At 44.4% G+C, this 23,364-nt stretch overlaps 1 protein-coding gene across 1 annotated transcript in view; it reads left to right on the forward strand.

Annotated features, from left to right (window-relative positions):
- Positions 1–23,364, forward strand: part of LRRC40 (leucine rich repeat containing 40) — a 333,058-nt gene that overhangs the window by 158,404 nt on the left and 151,290 nt on the right. Inside the window, exon 10 of the mRNA XM_069232449.1 lies at positions 6,559–6,667. Coding sequence (XP_069088550.1) covers positions 6,559–6,667 — 109 coding nt within the window. The remainder of the gene's footprint in view (positions 1–6,558; positions 6,668–23,364) is intronic.

Below are 23,364 nucleotides of genomic sequence, written 5' to 3' on the forward strand. Positions count from 1 at the left end.
CTCGGTTCCGGAATCAGAATCCGGAGACTCCGACGTCGAACAACAACAACAAACAGTGAGTAAGACGTCGAAAATAAAGACCATGGAGAAGACAAAAGCCCAGGGGACGCCACTGCCAACAGGCCATGGCTCGACCCATAAAACCGGCGAGCCGTCGAAGGTGCCGAAAAAGGGCACGCCCATTGCGAAGACACCCGATTCCGGTCGAGGGACCGCCATGGAGCAACCTCGGAGCCGAGATAGCGGCTCCGAGAGGCAAAAACAAGATGCCGGCACCGAAAAACATCGTCACCGAGACACACTGCCGAAAGCCACAAAAAATCTGTCGGTGCCGAAGCCGAAAAAAGATTCTCTCTCGGCGCCGAAAAGTTCCACACCTCCTTCCTACACAGAGGAACAAGGAATAAGTGGCCAGATGCACAGATTTGGACAAGAGCTCCAAAGTGTAGAATCAGACTACACACAAAAAAGACTGTACATCCAACAAGACACAGGGAAGATATCAACCCTTCCCCCTATAATGAGAAAAAGAAGGATCGGAGTTCTCAAGGATGACGCACAACCACAAGCCAAAGTGGTTAAAAAAGTCACGCCTCCGCCCTCTCCACCACAACAGGCATCGCCGGCACAAACTCCGCCACAAATGCACTCACCAGCGCAAACTACTATAAGTCAAGATAATCAGGATCAAGACGCTTGGGACCTATACGACACCCCAGTGCCGGACAATGATCCCGATTCATACCCCACAAAGCCGTCACCGCCAGAGGACAGTACCTCATACTCGCAACTGGTGGCTAGGGCAGCAGAATTCCACAATGTCCAACTGCATTCCGACCCTATAGAGGATGATTTTTTATTTAACACCCTCTCGACTACACATAGCCAATATCAATGTCTCCCAATGCTACCAGGGATGTTACGGCACGCAAAAATTTTTTTGAAGAGCCCGTAAAATCAAGAGCCATCACCCCAAGGGTGGATAAGAAATACAAACCACCACCCACAGACCCAGTGTTTATTACTTCGCAGTTACCACCTGACTCCGTAGTAGTAGGGGCAGCTCGCAAAAGAGCAAATTCCCATACATCTGGCGACGCCCCACCTCCGGACAAAAAAAGCCGAAAATTTGATGCGGCAGGAAAAAGAGTAGCATCACAGGCAGCCAACCAGTGGCGCATCGCAAATTCTCAAGCGCTGCTAGCCCGATATGACCGCGCACACTGGGATGAGATGCAACTTCTCATAGACCATCTTCCCCAAGAATACCAAAAGAGGGCGCAGCAAATAGTTGAAGAGGGACAAACGATCTCAAACAATCAAATCCGCTCTTCAATGGACGCAGCCGATACTGCAGCGAGAACAGTCAACACTGCTGTCACCATAAGGAGACACGCTTGGCTCCGCACTTCAGGGTTCAAACCTGAAATCCAGCAGGCTGTCCTTAATATGCCCTTCAACGAGAAACAACTTTTTGGCCCTGAAGTGGACACAACCATTGAAAAACTTAAAAAGGACACAGACACGGCCAAAGCCATGGGCGCACTCTACTCCCCGCAGAGCAGAGGCTCTTTTAGAAAAACTCCATTTAGAGGGGGGTTTCGTGGCCAACCCACAGACACCACCAGCCAACAAACAAGAACCACACCATATCAGGGTTCATTCCAAAGGGGAGATTTCAGGGGATATAGAGGGGGTCAATTCCCAAGGAGTAGGGGAAGATTCCAGACTCCAAAAACACCTCCACCTAAACAGTGACTTTCAAGTCACACAACCCCTTCACTCAACACCAGTGGGGGGAAGACTAAGCCAATTCTACCAATCTTGGCAGCAGATTACAACAGACAATTGGGTACTAGCAATAATCCAACATGGCTATTGCATAGAATTCCACAAATTCCCACCAAACATCCCTCCAAAAACACGCAAAATGTCACCACAACATTTAGAACTTTTAGGACTAGAAGTTCAAGCACTACTGCAAAAGGATGCAATAGAGTTAGTACCAGTACAACAAAAAAACACAGGCGTTTACTCCCTGTACTTTCTAATTCCAAAAAAAGACAAAACATTAAGACCAATATTAGATCTCAGGACACTAAATACCTACATCATATCGGACCACTTTCACATGGTCACACTACAAGACATCATTCCACTGCTCAAACAGCAAGATTACATGACCACATTAGACCTAAAAGATGCGTACTTTCATATACCGATACACCCTTCTCACAGAAAGTACCTAAGGTTCGTATTCAAAGGAATACATTACCAATTCAAGGTGTTGCCATTCGGAATAACAACTGCACCAAGAGTATTCACAAAATGTCTAGCAGTAGTAGCAGCACATATCAGGAGACAACAAATACATGTGTTTCCTTACCTAGACGATTGGCTAATCAAGACCAACACAGTAAAAAAGTGCACAAACGACACCACATATGTCATACAAACCCTTCACAAACTGGGTTTCTCCATCAACTATACAAAGTCACACCTCGAACCGTGTCAGACACAACAATATCTAGGGGCAACCATCAACACATCAAAAGGAATTGCCACTCCAAGTCCACAAAGAGTGCAAGCATTCCACAAGGTAATAAGTGCTATGTTTCCAAACCAAAAGATACAAGCAAAATTTGTGCTAAAACTTCTAGGCATGATGTCATCATGCATAGCCATTGTCCCAAACGCAAGACTACACATGCGACCCTTACAACAGTGCCTAGCATCACAATGGTCACAGGCACAGGGTCAACTTCAAGATCTGGTGCTGGTAGACCGCCAAACATACCTCTCGCTTCTATGGTGGAACAGCAACAATTTAAACAAAGGGCGGACATTTCAGGACCCAGTGCCTCAATACGTTATAACAACAGATGCTTCCATGACAGGGTGGGGAGCACACCTCAATCACCACAGCATTCAAGGACAATGGGATGTACACCAAACAAAATTTCATATAAATTACCTAGAACTGTTAGCAGTATTTCTAGCGTTAAGCCTTTTAACCCATAATAACACACAAATACATTCTTGTCAAAACAGACAACATGACAACAATGTATTATTTAAACAAACAAGGAGGAACACACTCAACACAATTGTGTCTCCTAACACAAAAAATATGGCAGTGGGCGATTCACAACCACATTCGCCTAATAGCACAATTTATTCCAGGGATCCAAAACCAACTAGCAGACAACCTTTCGCGAGACCACCAACAAGTCCACGAATGGGAAATTCACCCCCAAGTTCTGAACAATTACTTTCAAATTTGGGGAACACCCCAGATAGATTTGTTCGCAACAAAAGAAAACGCAAAATGCCAAAACTTCGCATCCAGGTACCCACACCGCGAATCACAAGGCAATGCTCTATGGATGAGTTGGTCAGGGATATTTGCATACGCTTTTCCCCCTCTCCCTCTCCTTCCATATCTAGTAAACAAATTGAGTCAAAACCAACTCAAACTCATACTGATAGCACCCACATGGGCAAGACAACCTTGGTATACAACTCTACTAGACCTTTCACTAGTACCGCATGTCAAACTACCCAACAGACCAGATCTGTTAACACAACACAAACAACAGATCAGGCATCCAAACCCAGCATCATTGAATCTAGCAAATTGGCTCCTGAAATCCTAGAATTCGGACACTTAGACCTCACACAAGAATGTATGGAGGTCATAAAACAAGCTAGAAAAGCTTCCACTAGACACTGCTATGCATCTAAGTGGAAAAGGTTTGTTTGCTACTGCCATACCAATCAAATCCAACCATTGCATGCCTCTACAAAGGACATAGTGGGATACTTACTACATTTGCAAAAAGCAAACCTCGCTTTTTCATCTATAAAAATACACCTCGCAGCAATATCTGCTTACCTACAAACTACTCATTCATCGTCTCTATTTAGAATACCAGTTATTAAAGCATTCATGGAAGGGCTAAAAAGAATTATACCACCAAGAACACCACCAGTTCCTTCATGGAACCTTAACATCGTCTTAACAAGACTCATGGGTCCACCTTTTGAACCCATGCATTCCTGTGAAATGCAATACCTAACGTGGAAAGTCGCATTTCTCATTGCAATCACATCCCTCAGAAGAGTAAGTGAAATACAGGCATTTACCATACAAGAACCATTTATTCAAATACACAAAAATAAAATAGTTCTAAGAACAAATCCAAAATTTCTACCAAAAGTAATCTCACCATTCCATTTAAATCAAACAGTAGAATTACCAGTGTTCTTCCCACAGCCAGATTCCGTGGCTGAAAGGGCACTACATACATTAGACATCAAAAGAGCACTAATGTACTACATTGACAGAACAAAGTTAATCAGGAAAACAAAACAACTGTTCATAGCTTTTCAAAAACCACACATAGGAAATCCAATCTCTAAACAAGGCATTGCTAGATGGATAGTCAGATGTATTCAAACATGCTATCTTAAAGCCAAGAGAGAATTGCCTATTACACCAAAGGCACACTCAACCACAAAGAAAGGTGCTACAATGGCCTTTCTAGGAAACATTCCTATGAGCGAAATATGTAAGGCTGCAACCTGGTCTACGCCTCATACATTTACTAAACACTACTGTGTAGATGTACTAAATGCACAACAAGCTACAGTGGGCCAAGCTGTACTAAGAACATTATTCCAAACTACTTCAACTCCTACAGGCTAAACCACCGCTTTTAGGGGAGGTAACTGCTTTATAGTCTATGCTAAACATGTGTATCTGCAGCAACATATGCCATCGAACTGAAAATGTCACTTACCCAGTGTACATCTGTTCGTGGCATTAGTCGCTGCAGATTCACATGTGCCCTCCCGCCTCCCCGGGAAGCCTGTAGCCGTTTAGAAGTAAATCTTAAATCTTAAACATTTGTACATTTGTAAATAATTATTATAAACCTTTTATGTACATACGTATTCACTCCATTGCATGGGCACTATTTATAGCAAACAACTCCAGCCTCACCCTCTGCGGGGAAAACAATCTAAGATGGAGTCGACGCCCATGCGCAATGGAGCCGAAGAGGGAGGAGTCCTTCGGTCCCGTGACCAAAAAAGACTTCTTCGAAGAAAAACAACTTGTAATACTCCGAGCCCAACACCAGGCAGCGGACTGTGCTAAACATGTGAATCTGCAGCGACTAATGCCACGAACAGATGTACACTGGGTAAGTGACATTTTCATTCTACAGCAAGCATGACCCACGGCTTGGGCAGCATTGTCTTTTAGTAAGGAAGTTTCCTTGTCTAGCTGTGTCAAGCATGTAGTTTCGTTGTTTCTTAATACCCCCTCTTTTGGGGAGTATAGCAGCACATCTTAATTTGTTGTGTGTTCCCAGTTTTGGCAGTTAGGGAACTTAAGTGCAGTTGAGTACCGAGGATCACTAAGAGTATAATGCCATGTGGGCAAGTTGAGGAGCCAGGATTGGTATTCTGGTCTCCTGGTTCTAGAGCACTGGTGTTCAAACTGGGGGGTGGGCCCGCTAGAGGGGCCTCAAGTGATACCAGGGGGGCGCCAGATTCTGGCAAAGAGAAGGATTATGCAGATAAAAGGGCATTTTTTACCAGAAAAAAAGAATTATTGCATTTTAAAATATGTGACAGAACTTAACTACAATGTTTAAATACGTTTAGACCTATTTAAACATTACCAACTTAAACTGATAATTCTCCCTGAAGGCGTGCTAGCATTAAGTATATAAACAGAAACTGATGTCAAAAAAAGACCAAAAGCAGAGTTCACCAAATTACAGACCTCCCTGGGTCTACCGTCTTATCTTTTCTTTACTTTAATTGTCCTTCTCTCCATCCTAGCGTTTTTGTGGTCTGGATTGACAGCACAGCTGCTGCCAGACAATTATGTGAGCATTACTAGAAGAGGGGGAGGTGGGGGGAGGGGTTTGGCTCTGCCCGCTTGTTGGGAGGCAGGAGCAGAAGTTGTGTGCTACCAGAAAGTGCTTGCCCTCCACACAGCTGTGATCACTTTGTTTATTTATCCAGCTGCCTGGGCGTGAACATTCAGGGGCATACACGAAAATGTTTTAGAAAAAAGATCATTCATGTTTTTTTCTCTGGAAGGGGGGGGCGTTCATTAACCTACATGGATTCTTAGGTCTGGCTTGACATGGCAACTGCCACCTTTACTTTTAACCTACACCAATATTATTCTGTAGTACTTTGCTTCTGCACAAATACATATTCTTCCCTATGCTGTTTACTTGTAATGCCTTACATTGCCATACAACATTATTGTAAAGCCAGACCCATTGCCAATGCTGCTTTAGCTTGGGGGAGGTCAATGAATGTACCACTTTTTGTTTTGGTGTGGGGGGGGATCTGAGGGTGGGGGAGGGAGGGAGGTCCTCACCTCTTGAGGTTTGAATTATGAAACCCTAGTTCAAGAGTACAGTTATGCAGGTATCAGCCTGTCTTTTATACTGTGCTTTTTTTAGTAGAAGGTAGACTTGTGCAAGAGATGTTAAAATATGTGCAACATTAACAGTTATGTTTTTATTGCAGATCCTCCTACCGACAAACATGATGGATCTGTTGTAAATGCTATGACCCTGCCAAGTGAGTCCAGTGTCAACTTGCATGCCATAACTACGTTAAAAACTTTGGAATATAGGTATGAGTAGATATTTATTTATTTTTTAAAATAATGAACACATTTTTGAAAATTAAAAAAATCATCTCTACATATGTACAACGTCAGAAGCAGTTAATACGAAATAATGACCAATTTATTTTACTAAACCTAAATCAATGATTGAAAACCAAATATACGGATTTTGTTTATATTAATACATGAGGGATACAAAAGCGAAAGTACATAACTGCCTCTAGAAAATTAAGAGTGGCTATTTTAATAGTTCTATTGCACCCTCTATCCATAAAGAACGAATTTTTTCACATTTCATTAAAGCGTTTTTTTTCTCTTTCGTTTAATATAGGGCGTACAGCCTAGTGAAACATTTAAGTTTATTAAAAGCCATTAACGTTGGTAAAATGTCACAGTGTAATAAATACGCAGTCACCATTGTCCACATTTTAAAATGGTGATTGAAAATATATTCTTTGTAGATTTGTATGTTGCGGCGTGAAATCTTGTAATTCAAATCTGATTTTATACGGAAAACCGTTTAATCATTATGACACAGCCTGATAGAGCCTTTCTGCATACAACTAAAACATTTTGGCCTACTCCCTCCAAATGCCCCACCTTACAAAGTATTCCCATGAAGATGGACATTACGGCACTTCAGCTTGCTGGTTTCAGTGTGTATGTTCCCTGCTGGGCATCCCAAACTCCTCCTGGTTCAAAGCTCTATCATGTTCAGAATATGCTTAATGGGAGAGTCTTGAATAGCTTTCAGTGCTGGTGCTGGCTCTGGCATACTGCCCCCTCTTCTTTATGCTGTCCTGTGTGCATGGGCCATGGTTTGAAGTATGGCAGCCAGCAGGAGCTGGATTCTGGCCCCATTGCATGGTTGGTGTCAACAGCATATAGTTGAATATTTGTGGTATGCCTGAATCCTTTTGCTGGATATACTTGTATAGGTTGTAAAGTCACAGGTGGTCTTGGTCTTCTCCTCCATCCCTTCCTGGCCTGTTCACAAACAATTGTTTGAAACGTTCTGTCCTGAATTGATAGGCCTCCAGTTTATAGCATAACAGATTGTTAGACCTGTCACCCTTGGCATGGGTTTCCTTGCCTTTTTGCCTCTGCCTCCTGTATATTTGACTCTGTGCTGTATTTCATTCCACTGCTGACCAGTGCTAAAGTGCAAGTGCTCCCTGTATAAATTATGATTACTATTGGTTATCCATGATTAGCATATTTGATTTACTAGTAAGCCACTAGTATAGTGCACCATGTGTGCCCAGGGCCTGTAAATCAAATGCTACTATTGGACCTACAGCACTGATTGTGTCACCCACATGAGTAGCCATGAAAACATGCCTCAGACTTCCCATTGTAGTGTCTGTGTGTGCAGTTTTAAACTGCCATGTCAACCTGGAAAGTGCATCCACTTGCAAGGCACAAACCCTCCCTTTAGTACATGTAAGGCACCCCTAAGGTAGGCCCTAGGTAGCCCCATGGGTACAGTGTATTCAAAAGGTATGACATGTAGTGGTGTGTTTTGCTTGTCTTGATAGGGAAATTCTGCCAAATTCGGTGTTCACTTTTGCAAGTCCTCTCTCCCATAGGGATTGCCTTGAAATATTTTTTAAGTGGAATTTCCTTTTTGGAAAAGATCGAGATCAGGAGTTTGGGGTCTCTGAACTCACAATTTAAAAATACACCTTCTGATGGATACAACTACCTGTGGATTTCTTACCTTATGAATTCTCTCAGTGCGCCAGCATTCGAGGGAAATTTTCTTCCTAGGTCTCCACGTCGACGAGGATGTCACAATTGCACAGCTCCGCACGCGACTCCGTCTGACGTCATTGTGGCAATAAGAAGTCCTTGCCGGTGTGCTGACGTCAGTTCCCTTTTTTCCGCACCTTCGACGCTAACAGTTGTGACGTAGTCAATGCAGATGATGTTGCCGACTGCGCCGATGCTGGCGCTGGATGGATCCCGATCGGGTCGCAGTGTCTCTCCACCCTCTCCTCCGCTGGAGCATCATCTGCTTTGAACCCGGCCTCGCCAACGTCGGCTAGTTCTCTGTTGATGCTGCGTTTGGAGGCCAGACTGACGTCGAGAAGGAGGGCCTTGAGGCTCTTTAAGGAGCAGGAGTATCGGCAACAGCTGTTGGAGGAAGGGGAGATTCCTGAGCCTATGGGTGAATTTCAGGGCCTGGACTTTGCAAGTGGCCTGGATACATCCCCTGAGTCGGATTTTTCATTCCCTGGCGAGCTCACAGTGGAGGCAGCATCTTACCACAGCTGAGTTTTTGGACCTTCCTTTACCAGCATGAGAGGCAAAGACGAACATTCTGACTGACGTGTTACATCCTTCCGCTACATCTTCTGAGCCCCTCCTCCCTTTCAATGATGCCCTTACTGAGCCCATTCTAGACATTTGGAGGAACCCTGTCTCGACTCCTGCGGTTTTCAGCACTGTGGCTAGTAGGTACAGAGTTGCTCCAGGGGATCCGCAGTTTCTGTCTCAGCATTCAAAACCTGAGAGCTTGGTGGTGCAAGCCTCTTGTTCTGCTTAGTCTGCACCTGGTTCGTTCCCTGCTACTCCATCAGAGAGTCTAAGTGAATGGAGCATAGAGCAAAGAAGGGTTTCTCCTCGTGCAGTATGGCCTTGAAGTCTGTCAATGCTACCTGTGTGCTGGGGAGGTATATTCATGCCCTGATTGACACAGCAAGAAATTTTGTGCCAAGCTTGCCTCAGGATGTGCAGGGGCAGTTTGATGAACTCCTGTTGGACACTGAAGCGGTGGCCAGCAGGTTATTCAGTCTGGTTTGGATACAGCAGATTCAGTTGCCAGGGCAATGGGCACTTCAGTGGCTACCAGGAGGCATGCGCAGCCCAGGTCTTCTGGCTTCTCCACAGATGTTCAGGCAACTCTGTTGGACCTTCTGTTTGATGGTGAGAAGCTGTTTGGGTCCAAAGTTGACTCAGCTTTGGAGCGTTTAAAGACAGCAGTGCTACTCCAAAGTCCTTGGGACTCCAAGCTTCAGCGTCCACACCCTTTAGATCTTTTCGGAGGTTCAGGGGTTTTGGCCGTGGGTCCTCTTTTCGTGGGAGGCCACAGTCCAGCATGCAGAAGCCTGCCATCCCTCTCTATAGGTCTTATAGAGGGCGGGGAGGGTTAGACCGTGAGAAGCCACTCAACAGCCTCCCGTCTCATCCTCTTCCTCTGGGGGAACCCATCAAGGAAAGCAGTCCTAGTTTTCTCTCCATCTTGCATCATACTTCTCCCATAGGGGGAAGGCTATTTCATTTTCTTCACGAGTGGGAGTTAATCACATCGGACTCTTGGGTGCTGAATATTGTGGGGAAAGGTTATGACCTTCCTTTTCGAGAGTTTCCCCCTCCCCACCCTCCCCGTCATCTGTTTTGTACGGAAGATGATCTCCTGTTGCTTCAGCAGGAGGTGCAAGTCCTTTTGTTAGAGGGTACAGTGGAGATGCTTCCAGAGCAGGAAAAGGGTCAGGGATGCTATTCGAGGTATTTCCTGATTCCCAAGAAGGATGGTCGATGGAGGCCTATCCTGGATCTGAGGATTTTGAATTGGTTCCTCAAACAGGAGAAGTTCAAAATGCTGACCCTAGCACAGGTGCTTCTTGCGTTAAACAAGGAAGACTGAATGGTGTCAGTCGACCTGCAGGATGCTTATTTTCATATCCCCATTCTGAAGTTGCACAGGAAGTATCTCCGGTTTGTGATAGGGTTGCAAAACTACCAGTTTGTGGTCCTTCCTTTTGGTCTTACTTCCGCACCTTGAGTCTTCGCAAAGGTGATGTCAGTGGTTGCAGCGGACCTCAGAAGGAAGGGAGTATCTGTATTCCCTTACCTGGATGATTGGCTAATCAAAGCCGGGTCCCCAGTGCTCATGCTGCATCACTTGCAAGTGACAACCCAGTTGTTGTTCAACCTGGGCTTTACGGTAAATGTGCCCAATTCTCACCTGGAGCCCTCTCAGCGCCTCCTGCTCATAGGGGCAGTCCAGGACACAACATTGAATCAGGCCTACCCTCCTCCTCAGAGGATTCAGGACATTCAGACGTTGATTCCAATGTTTCAGTATGGAGCGGCTGTTCCAGTCCTCAAGATCCTACGTCTGCTCGGTCTGTTCGCTTCTTACATTCTGTTGGTCACTCATGCACGTTGGCCCGTGAGGGCTCTCCTGTGGTGCCTCCGCAAGCAGTGGTTTCAACACAAAGGAGATCTCGAGGAGTCAATAACTATCTCCAGAGACGCTGCTGTGGATCTGCGATGGAGGGATATGGACGGCAACCTTTCCCTCCGGTGGCAACGGTCATAACGGATGCTTCCACTCTAGGGTGGGGAGCTCATCTGGGGGACCTGGAGATCAAAGGCCATTGGTCTCCAGTGAAACCAATGTTTCACATCAATCTGTTAGAATTACGGGCAATACGTCTTGCTCTCAAGGCCTTCCTCCCATCCCTTCGCGGTCAGTCAGTTCAAGTCTTGACGGACAACACAACTGCGATGTGGTACATCAGCAAGCAGGGAGGAGTAGGGTCGTACCTTCTCTGCAGAGAGGCTCTGCGGCTCTGGTTCTGGGTACAGGACCATATGATTTGCATAGTAGCAAACCATCTGGCTGGAGTTCTCAGCTAACATGCGGACAGTCTCAGTTGGCATTTCTTGGCTGATCACGAGTGGCATCTCCATCCAGACCTGGTTCTTCACATCTTCCGGATGTGAGGATTTCCACAGATAGACCTATTTGCCACTCAGGAGAACGCACACTGCCCGTCGTTCTGCAGCCTCCAGTATCTGGTGCACGGGGCGGTGGGGGGACACGTTTCAGATGTCTTGGTGCAACCAGTTGCTTTACATGTCCCCCCCCCCACCCTTGATTCCTCGGGTTTTGAGGAACATTCACCAAGATCGGGCTCAGATCATTTTAATAGCCCCGGATTGGCCAAGAAGGGTGTGGTACACAGACCTTCTCCAACTCTTACTGTGCCCTCCGCCCCGTCTCCCTCACAGGGCAGACCTCCTCTCGCCGTCGCAGGGGCAGGTTCTACACTCTGACCTCCTGAGCCTGCACCTACATGCCTGGAGGTTGAATGGGGCAATCTGAGTTCCTTTTCTCTCCCTCCAGAAGTGGTGGATGTTATCTTATCTGCCAGGCGACACTCCACCAAGACTGTCTATGCTGGCAGATGGGCACAATTCGTTGCTTGGTGTGAAGAGACACAAATTGATCCTTTAAAGGCCTGTTTGTCTGATATTTTGCTTTTTGCTCTTTCCTTGGCACAGAAGGGTAGTGCAGTGTTGACAGTGAAGTGCTATTTGTGAGCGCTGTCGCCCTTTCTTTGCCTCCCTGATCAGCCTTCCTCATTTAAGTCCCCTATAGTTATTTGGTTCCTGAAAGCTTTGACTAACAAGTTTCCTCCCACTCTGTTTGTCATGCCTCAGTGGGATTTGAATTTGGTTTTAGCTTTTTTAATGGGTTCACGGTTTGAGCCTATGCATTCTTGCCTGTTGAGGCTTTTAGTTTTAAAAACAGTTTTCTTAACGGCTATCACATCAGCTAGGCGTGTGAGTGGGCTTCAGGCTACTAGTGTAAAACCTCCTTTTACAGCCTTTCATGCTGACAAGGTGGTGCTGAGAACCCGGGCAGCTTTCCTTCCTAAAGTAGTCACTCCCTTTCATATGGGCCAGTCTATAACACTCTCATCCTTTTACCCTCCTCCTCATCCATCAAAGGAAGAGGAAAGACTTAATTGCTTGGATCCAAGAAGGGGTCTGAGTTTCTAGAGACGAGAGACTTTTGAGTTGATGATCAACTCTTCGTTAGATATGTGGGCAAGATGAAGGGCAAGGCTGACTACAAGAGAACCCTTTCCAGGTTGGCCATTCTTTGCATAAAGATTTGTTATTCACTAGCAAAGAAGGTTTCTCCTGAGGGCATTAGGGCCCATTCCACCAGGGCTTAGTCTGCCACTTCGACCTTGGCTAGAGATGTTCCAGTTGCTGAAATTTGTAAGGCCGCAACTTGGGCTTTCCTCCACACTTTCGCAAAGCATTATTGCTTAGGCTCACAAGTTAGGAGGTATGGCCATTTTGCACGTTCTGTTTTGCAGGATTTATTGGTTTGGTTAGGCACCCACCTCTGAGTGCGGGACTGCTTTGGGATTCTTTTCATAAGGTGAGAAATCCACAGGTAGTTGTATCCATCAGAAGAACAAGTTACTTACCTTCAGTAAGGCTTTTTCTGGTGGAAACTGTAGCTAACTGTGGATTCCTCACAGTCCCACCTGCCTCCCCGTTGCCTGTCTGGTCATAAATGTATATACGTTTTTGGTGTTTTTATATAAATAAATATTGTGGTTTATATTTGGATTGGTATATATTATTTTTGTGAAGTCGGTATTCACTTGTTCGCCTCGTAGGCACATAAAAAATGGTGAAACTGACATCAGCACACCGGCGAGGATTTCTTATTGCCTCGATGACATCAGACAGAGTCGTGTGTGAAGCCATGCAATTGTGATGTCCTCGTCGACATGAAGAGCTAGGAAGAAAGTTTCTGTTGAATGCTGGCACATTGGGAGAATTCATAAGGTGAGGAGTCCACAGGTAGCTACTGTATCCACCAGAAAAAGCGTTACCCGACCCGAGAAGTCACCCCATTGTGTCTTGACCCACCGGATTTATCAACCCTGCCAAATCATAAGGCACTGACGTCTTGTCACTGACACTGCATCACCTCCCCTGCAAACGTAAGGAAACACCTCGCCTCCCCTGCTTCGCAGTAAGGAACCAACGCCTCACCTTCCCGGTAGCAGTAAGTAACAGACGCCGCACCAGCTCCAGCGATGCCTCACATCCCCGACTCCATGTAACATCTTTGTTTCATCGTTTTCAAAGGTACTGTGCGCCTCCGTGACCAGCATCGCACTACCTCTCAAGTGGCGTCGGACTGTTGGAAACGACCCCGTCGGCGATGTCGAGATAGTCCAAATTGGAGCTGTTGTGTTTCTAAGTGCTTTATTGGGGTTTAATCTTTACAAATTCATATCTTTGCTTGTGTGTGTTGGATTTTTGTGGATTCCGTTTTCTTTTACTCAGATAAATATTGGCTGTTTTTCAACACTGGTGTGGAGTACTTTTGTGGTGTTTTCACTGTGTTACTGTGTTTACAAATACTTAACACATTGCCTCTGAGATAAGCCTGATTGCTTGTGCCAAGCTACCAAGGGGATAAGCAGGGGTTATTTTAAGTGTGTGACTCCCTTACTCTGACTAGAGTGAGGGTCCCAACTTAGACAGGGTGGAAACGGACTGCCAACTAGAGACCCCATTTCTGACACAGATGCATTGCTGTAATACCTCCCTGACTGCTGCGCTGGTCCTCCGTGGGGTTGACACCCTTTTTGTGTTGTGTTGGAAAGGTATTTGGATGGGGTTTGCTGTTCCTAATGAAGCACTGTACTGTATATTATGAATTTGAAAAGATGTCCAGACACAACCTCTGAAGGGGACATTGAGTTAATTGAATCACCTCCGGTTCCTTTCATGGCCAGTCCTCCTGATGGAAATGTCCTGTCCTGGGTGCAAGGGCCCCAGCTAATGATGTGTTGGTACCCTTTTCCCTTGCTGATAGTGTTCCTGTGGTTATACTTGTGTGGCATCTGAAATTATTGTTTGCCATTGTTGTGTACCAGTTAAATATGTCAACAGTGGAAGTTGAATGAAAAAAAGATGGGGAATTGGTATCCCCCCTGTCAACTTTCTTTTGTGAATGCTAAATGTTTCAGCCAAGTAATGAAGTAATAAATGAATGGGCAGTGGGATTCTCCATTTGTGGAGTCTTTGGCAGCAATCCGGATCATGCAGCAGCTTTTTTTTCGTGACCCTCTGCTGTCCTTTTCGTCCTTGGAGGTTTTACACGTGTCCTACTGGTATAGGTTTCTTTTTCTATTGTTGTAGGTGAAGGAGTTTGTCCCACTGTCTTAAAGCTTCTTTGTCTGTTTGAAGCGTTCATCTGGACTATCTGTGGTAAATAAATAGATGTGGTTATCATTACTGTTGCTTGTGATTAGTCAGTGGGAATCTGATAATGTTATGGTAACCTGGAAGTGTCTATATGATGCAGCTCCCAAAGCAGCCTGTGCCTTATTTGCCTTTCTCTTCACTCTGATGCTTAAAACTCTTTGTTGTGTGCACTCAGTGGCCCTGGTCCATAGTGGATTTTAATTTAGCCTCTCAAAACATGGGTAAAGATGGTCTCTCTTCTTAAGACAGGAGCCTGGGCAGTTTTGTCCTATCTCTGCTGGCCCATATGATATTTAGCCTGATACATGGGTTTCTCGCCACTACCTGACTCTCTGGCTGCTTCTCTTCATTTTTGAGGCATTGGGGCCTTGTGGGAAAGTATCCCTTTTTGCATGATCACCCTCATTTTTCTTTGGACTGATGCTGCTTGGATTCTGATTCTGTGCACTGGGACACTGCTGGTCACGTCCCAATACATGTGAGCTGACACCCAAAATATAGTCAAATTGGCTAACTCCTAATTGGCATATTTAATTTTGTTATAAGACCATAGTGTATAGTGTAGAGACAGACCTGTGACATAAAAAGTTAAATATCCCATGTGGACTGCAGCACTTGTTGTGCCAAAGACAAAGGAAAACATGGTTTCAGGTCTACCATTGTAGCATGACTGCTGCAGTTTAAACCTGAAGGCTGAACTGTCAAAATACCACTTAACAGGTAAAAAACCTTCATTTTAAATACTAATAACTCACCCCATGAATTCCCTGTAGCCTACAAGGGTAGGGCGCACAGTATTTAAAAGGGGAACATGTAGAAATGTAATGTTGCCATGTCCCTACACTGACAAAGCCTCAAAAGTTATTTTCACTGTGGAAAGCTCTGGCTGTCCTAATAGGAAAACTAGAATGCAGATTAACATATTAATTTTGCTGTTTTCACATTTATTAGGAATCTAAATCAATGGAGAGGTTAGATGTGAAACAAATATTTAGGAAAAGTAATTTTAAGAAAGTTAGTTTTCTCTGCCACCAGCTGCCTCTGCCAGTGTCTGACCTTAATGAGGTGTGAAAACTGCTCTCAGCGCAGGACAATGGCTTGCACCTGTTGATTGAAAGGACTGGGTATAAGATATGTGATCCCTGTTAGCTCAGAAAGGGCATCTGAGAAGGTTCCAAAAACCTAGTTAACTTGAAAGGGGCAGATGTAAGAAATGTAAGTCTTTCTCAGTCATGGTTTAGTGTAAGTAGAGTTGTAAAAGGAGGAAACTCTTTGATCCCAACGAACATGAAAATCTGCTGCTTCGCTGCCATTTGGAGGGGGAGCCTGTCCCAGAAACTATTTGGCCTACCTTAGTAGGAAGGGTCTGCTCATTTCCTTAAGTACACTCCCGACTGGCACCCAAGCTCCATTCAACTGCAGCATACCTGTGCCATCTGGACTTCACCTTCAACCATTAATATGTACTAGTTTGCAGTAAAGCAAACTGGGTGTGATCCAAAGGTGGGTGGGGATGGCCTTGGAAAGTCTTTGCTCATTCGTTAGGGAGTGTCCTGCAGTCATCCCCATACACTGTCTACTCAAGTGTACAAAAGTGTTTCTCAGAGCACTTTTTGGACCTAAGGAAGAACAGGAGGAGGACTGCACCTACTATTTGAGACCTGTGAGGAGACCTGAAGGGTTGAAACTTACTTCCACTTGTAACCAGGACAAAGACATGGACTCCAATGGTTAGTTGGCTGACCTCCTGACAAAGCAAGCTGCAAGAGACATGTTTCCTGAAGTGCTCAGCTGAGCAGTAGCAACAGCAACTGGACTGTGACTTGCGGGTGGCCTCTTCTGAAGTTAGCCCTGCCCACTAGTGCTGTCCCTGACATCCTCAGAGCTTTAGAAGTGACCAAGCAGAGCTGCTTCAGAAACTTTTAATAGTTGGGAAAAGTCTTAACTTCAGCGCCTTGTGGCAAATGTGTCAGACTTTGACACAACTTCAGCTTCAGGATTGCCCTACTTGAGGATTTTGAGCTCAATAAAGTCTGATGGTAGATATCTTGACCAGAAAAAGGAGTGAAAAGTCTCTGCATGACGCGAGGACTTCATCAGCCACAAAATTTCAATTTCTCCCTGTCAAAACCAACAGATTCAGCAGTTAATCCTGGCCCCCTGATATACTTCTGTAAAAAAAAAAAAAAAAAAAAAAAAAAAAAGGTTGTCAAGACTTTCATTTTTGATTTGTGTTTTTGGATCATTAGAGAAATAATTTAGCTTGAGGAGACACTGCTGACCCGGGCCGAATTTTTTTGGACAACATTTTTAAAAATGACTGATGTGTTCCAGTGATGATGTAATATTTCAGGAACCATGAGACCTTTGTACTTCATTTTGGTGTCAAAACATAGGATTTGGGGGTCAAGTAGTCTTATAGAGATAGAAAATCACTTTTCAGAGCAACCCTTCTTCCGTTTTCCAAAGTGGAGGCTATAATAGAGGAAGAAGATATATATATATATATATATATATACATACATACACACATATATAAAACACATAATATTTGTTTTTAATCCTTTTATGTATACATCAAACAATGTTTATGATCGGAATATGAAAAAAAATAAGGGTTATCACTTCTGTTCAAGACACATTTTCATTGTTCACTTTATTCATTTGTTTTGGTAATTGTTCGTGGTACAGTTGCAGAATGCTGAACGTTTGAGAAGAGCATATCGACAGGGACATCTTTTAGGAACACAGGTTTTGCAAGTACATGTACGTGTAAGTTCTGTGGGTACAGGCTTTAGAAATTTCATAGGTTTTAGCACCCCGTCAATATCTTCCCCAAAAAATTTATGCAGATCTTTCTCTACATATGCATGATCCTAAACGTTTACACATCTTCTGATCAAGTAGAACACTCATTTAATGTGTTCACGCACAGAATATGATACTGGTGGAAGGTCACTTAGCGGGACTGATCTCTTAAACTCACTGTACTGAAGATCATCAAATGTGTGACAGTCAGAACTCATTTTACACAAGGTATTTTTCTACGTTTTTAAAGTCACCTTCTTTTGTCTCAGCGAATCCTTTTAGAAACTTCACTGGTTTAGCAGTTAAAGCTCTGAGCTTTGTTATAATTTTGCTCATAGTGTCATCACCCATAGGAATTTGTGCCTTGATGAGAACACTGACAACACAAAAGGATGATGGACGGAGTGTTGAAACTTTTCAAACACTCACCCCAGTCACAGATCTGGCTTTAATCCATCGTTCTTTTGCTCACCATGCCACCCCAGTTTGGACGCAGCCATAGGCAAATCAGTCTTGACCCTGTTCCTCATGGGAACAGTCCAGCCTGTTCAATACTGATTGGACAGTTTTGCTTCCAAAGATTTCAGCCTCAATAAGTGCATTGTCTATGTCAGAACCAATAAGATGACTTCCTGCACAACGCAACACAACTTTTGTCATATAGAAAACGCCCATGGTTGGCTAAAGATCATCAAATTCTACTGGATTGCTCATAATGTCTGATACAATACGGAAAGGACCTTTGTTGTTGGCAGGTCCCGGATAAAGAAAGACAGGATTCAGTTTGGCAAGTAATATGAGCCTTTATGAATAACGGCCGGGAGGACAGCACAGCTCTAAGTCTGAAACCGTTCTCAAAATCATCAACTCAAGCAGCCCTTTTTATATACTTTTGCTACCTTGAATACATCTTATCACTTGTCATGCATTTTGATCTAAGCGCTCACGTGGTACATTGTGTCACTGCTTTCGTCAGCATGAAGCCGCATTTCTCATGAGAAAGCGTCTAATTACACATTTGCAGAAAAGCAAAGGTTACATATCTATCACGTGCACATTTATTGAAAAACAGCAATACCTTTATCTCACGTTCTAAAGGCTGTCTGTAGCTCCTCCTTTCCTAACTCCAGGCTTGGAGCTCTCCCCGACTGTCTGACCTCCTCCACACAGCTGCTGACCTTCTACCATCAAAGCTTTTACATTCCTGTCCAGTAACTCCCTTTCCTCATTAACGTGGATTTGAAATGCGTGCCTTTCCTGTAACTATATTATTTGCAAGCTTCTAGGCCTTTCTACGTGTAGCTGCTTTGTGGATAACTATGCCTTTGTCTCTCTTCTCTGTCTCCTGCACTGGCCTTTTACTTGGATGCCATGAACACTTGAGGCCTGTATTTTTCTCTGAGCACAAATGATTCTGCACGTTTTCCTCCCAACTCTTGCTTTAGCAAAAATGGGCCTTCTCTTTCCAGGTTTTCAGTAACATTCCCCCCTTTAGTTGAACTTTCAACTACTATTCCACCCTCTCTACTACTTTCATTCATTTGGATATATATGTGATCCTCATCCTCCTTTACGTCCCTGGCTGCCCTAATAGTGAACATCCCACCTATATTCTGGCTAACCTTCTTGCAGCATCCTACCACTAACTGAAAGATGCAGAACATTAATAACATCACCACAAGTACCGGTAATAACCCCTTAATCAGTCCTGATAACCAGGATGGTATCCATGCAAACCACCCTGAAAGCCATTCATTGGGGGCACCCCCCTCGTCTGCCATCTTCTTCCGTAAGTTATGTAGAGTCTGTATGGCCTCCGTTATTGTTCCATTGTCTGCATCGTTGGCCGGTACATATGTACAGCAGGCCGTCCCGATCTTGGCACAGACCCCACCCTCCATGGCCGTCATCAAGTCTAGCACATACCTATGTTGCATAAGCATCACTCTCACAGCCCGCATCTCTTCCTTGACTGCATTGAATCCATCTTCAGTTGCATTGATTGTCTTCATCAGTTCCCATCGTGTTATCTGCAGCCAGCGGGCCGTGGCCTTTGTTTGAACAAAGGGAAAGATGCTCCCAAAGAACAATTGGGCATCATTAAACAACCTGTGCTCTTGTGGAACGTCTCCCCAGGTTGCAGTACCCATGTATTCTGCATATCTCTTTTTTCGATGACGCAATAAAGTCGTTGGACGGCTCATGGGGTGATCATATAACTTTGAGATGTCCACCCCTGGAATCACCAGGGAGGGGGTGTGCACAGTTACTAAGGAACAGAGACCTTTCCATCCGGAAGGAAGTCGCGAATGCAGCCATTCTCCGCATTGCCAATAATAGTCCATCAGACTGGAGGTGCCCCATTGCATATCAGCATTGTACTCGGTGGTGATGCAATTGATGTTCCTTCCCACAGGGACTGTTCCATTCCCTCTGAAACATAAAAAGAAAACAATTGGTGTTCTGCCTGCTCGGAGAGTTGTTGGTGTTTCCACCCAAGTTAATCTAGAGATATTTTCATCCCATATAGCCTGACACTTCTTCTGGGTGCTATTATCAGTCTGATTTCCCTTCCAGAGAGAGAGAGCTCTACATCCAAATGTTGCACCGTGGTACCACTGACCATGAACATACACTGATCCATTTACTCGAAAATATGGTCTTTCCTGACAGTCTTGGGACATGGGTGAAGCTGAATAATTCTTACAGAAAAGTGTAGATCTTGATATTCCCAGGAATCCCTGTTCTATTATTTTATTCTTCCAATTCCTACTTTTATATTTCAGTATTCCCGTCTCAGCCATCCTCCCTAATTTCACCACTAATTCCTTGCGATCTGTCAAGATATTTGTTATGTCGGCTAATTCCTCCTCATATTGTGTGGTGTTTACTAGAAATGCTCCCTGTCTTATCTGCAAGGGCTGCATTCGTGCTCTCATCCTGCAAAGGTACAAGTGCAATAAACATCGAGTAATATTTGAAAATACTTCTTTTGATGAATGTAGCCTATCTGTGTCACTAGCATGTGGAATCAAAGAACAAACAAAACATGATTCATTAGTAGTCTGCATGCCTATCTCTGTCATGTGCTGATACCATACATTGTCTAATAAGCTAGTATGAATATTGTGAGATATATTTTCATATTTATATACTTCTCTCTGTAAGCGCTTAGTATACTGACACATTGCCATGTGTGCACTAAGATACCATTGAAAGGTAATTGCTAACATAACAAAGCATGAACAGTAAAACAAAATCAAAATACATAACTGTCCACTAGTAGTGTCGAGTAGAAGTTCTGCTGGCCTCTTTAGGAAGGACGCTGTCCTTCGTCTTTGTCTTTGTCTTGCTGTAAATATTCCTGTGAAGATGGTGATGTATGACATGAAGCCGGGGACAATCGAACGTCTGATATGTGTATCCATGGCTTCCTGCCCTCCACCTTCACCGCTGTGGGGGTGCTCTGGGTCACTAAGTAAGGGCCCTCGAACTTGCTGTCTTTCCATCGTCCCACAAAATTGCGGATATACACTTGCTGGCCCACGGATATTGGACTGGTCTGCTGGGCTGCGTTGGTGCACTTCTCTTGTCGTGCCACCTGTTTAGAGAAGAACTTGACAGACTTCAGTAACTGAGATAGATAGCTACTCATTTCCTGTCCTAGGACTTCAGCTGTCTTTTGAGCATCTGTTCGCTGTCGAGCTATTGTTAAGGGAGTTGGCATAGGCCGTCCTGTTACTATCTGGTGAGGGGTCAAGTGATGGTCACTTCCTGGTTGGTTTCTAAGGGCATATAAGGCCAGGGGAAGGCAGTACAGCCAATTCTTGTTCATGGTGACACACAGTTTACTGATTTTGTTCTTCAGCAGGCCGTTAAGGCGTTCCACAATACCATTACTTTGGGGATGATAAACAGATGACAATTTATGTTTTATTCCTAAAGAGGTGCAGATGTGCTGAAACATGGCATTAACAAAATGGGTGCCGTTATCTGAACGTATTGCTTCTGCAATTCCCCACCTAGGTATGACTTCTCGTATCAAACAATTAGCTGCAGCTTTGGCATCATTATGTACACATGGTCCTGCTTCAATCCACCTTGAAAAGGGGCAGACTACTACAATAAGGTATCTGTAGTTATTACATCTTTCAATCATGTCAACAAAATCTAGGTGCACATTTTTAAATGGACCTGTTGGACGCGGTATAGTTGATGTAATTACTTTTAATGTAGGTTTTGTACTGTATTGTTGGCATACCGTGCATTCTGCAATGTACATCGTAATCATTTCAGATAACTGCGGAATGAACCAGTCTGTCTGTAATGTGGCAAGGAGGTATTCTTTGGCAGTGTGTGCAGGAAGGTGTAGTTGCTCAAGGGCAATATATAGCAGGGCTTGAGGCATCACTGGTTTGCCTGTAATTTCTTGCCTATAGATAAAATCTGTTGGTGACTGTATACACCCTCGCTGCTCCCACAACTCCCTTTCATGAGGTAGTGCTTGTTCTTGCAATTCGCGTAAGTGCAATCGTGCTGTCTCGGTGTAGGGGGGTGGTAACTCAGTAACACTCTGTTGTCTGTTTATCATCATCCCTAACGTGTGTTCATCTTGTTCACTGAAGTTTGGAGAGGTTTTAGCTACTTCCTTTGCTGCCCAGTCTGCCAAGGCGTTTCCTGTGGAGATGAGATCTTGCTGATTGGTGTGTGCTGCACATTTTATAACTGCTACCTTAGATGGCAGTGCTAAGGCTTTTATCAATTGCTCTAATAGATCTCTATGCATTACAGGGGATCCATCAGATTTGAGAAACCCTCTCCTTTCCCACCGGCGAATACTAGAATGCACGGTGGTGGTGACATATGCTGAATCTGAATAAATGGTGACCTCTAGTCCTTCAGCGTGCTGTAGTGCTTCTATCATGGCCACTAACTCTGCAGCTTGTGCTGAGAAATGGGATGGAAGGGGTAGCTGGCTCACTATTTGTAAGGTGTCAGAAGATCCCTGCTGCTCTGCTCTAACAACAGCTGCTCCTGAATGTCGAATCCCAGTCTCCTGATCTATGAAAGAGGACCCATCAACAAAGAGTAACATGCTCCCAGGGATGGGGTCCTCTCTTATCTCGCTCTCTTCCTCTGGGGTGTAAGTAGCACAGTCATGTACCTGCTCGTCCTCAGAAACTGGGTGCGCAAAGAATGTTGCTGGATTAACTGTGTGACACCGTACCACTTGCAAGGATGGTATTGACAGGATTACTTCGTATCCAGATACTCTCTGAGTTGTAAGAGTGCTTTTGCTTTTCTGTAAAATGGCAAATACCGCATGCTCTACATACAATGTTAAAGGTGATCCCATCACTATGGTGGCACTCTTTTGAACCGCAAAGGCTGCTGCTGCCAGAGCTTGTTCACATGGGTAATGCCCTTTCATGACGGGATCTAGCAGCCCACTGTAGTAGGCAATTGGTTTGTGTCCCATAGATGTCTTTTGAGTCAGTACTGCTGTCATTGTTATTCCATTACAATGACAGAAAAGGTAGAAATGTTTTTTGTAATCAGGTGTAGCTAACACTGGAGCATTTGTAATTGCTTCTTTCAGCTCCAGGAAGGCTGTTTCCCTGTCATTGGTCCAGTCTACTTTATTTGCGTTTGCGTGGGACTCTTTTAAGGCAGTGAGAAGTGGTGCAATTAGGGTGGCATAATCAAATATCCACTGTCTCACATAATTGCAGAGTCCTAAAAACTTCTGCATCTGCTTAGTGGTTGTGGGCTTAGGCATATTCCTAATACTCTGTACTCTCTGGTGTCACTCTCCTCCCATCTTTGGATATTATCTGTCCCAAGTAATGTACCTCTGT

The sequence above is a fragment of the Pleurodeles waltl genome, chromosome 4_2, assembly GCF_031143425.1.
Source record: "Pleurodeles waltl isolate 20211129_DDA chromosome 4_2, aPleWal1.hap1.20221129, whole genome shotgun sequence".
Taxonomy (NCBI): Eukaryota; Metazoa; Chordata; class Amphibia; order Caudata; family Salamandridae; genus Pleurodeles; species Pleurodeles waltl.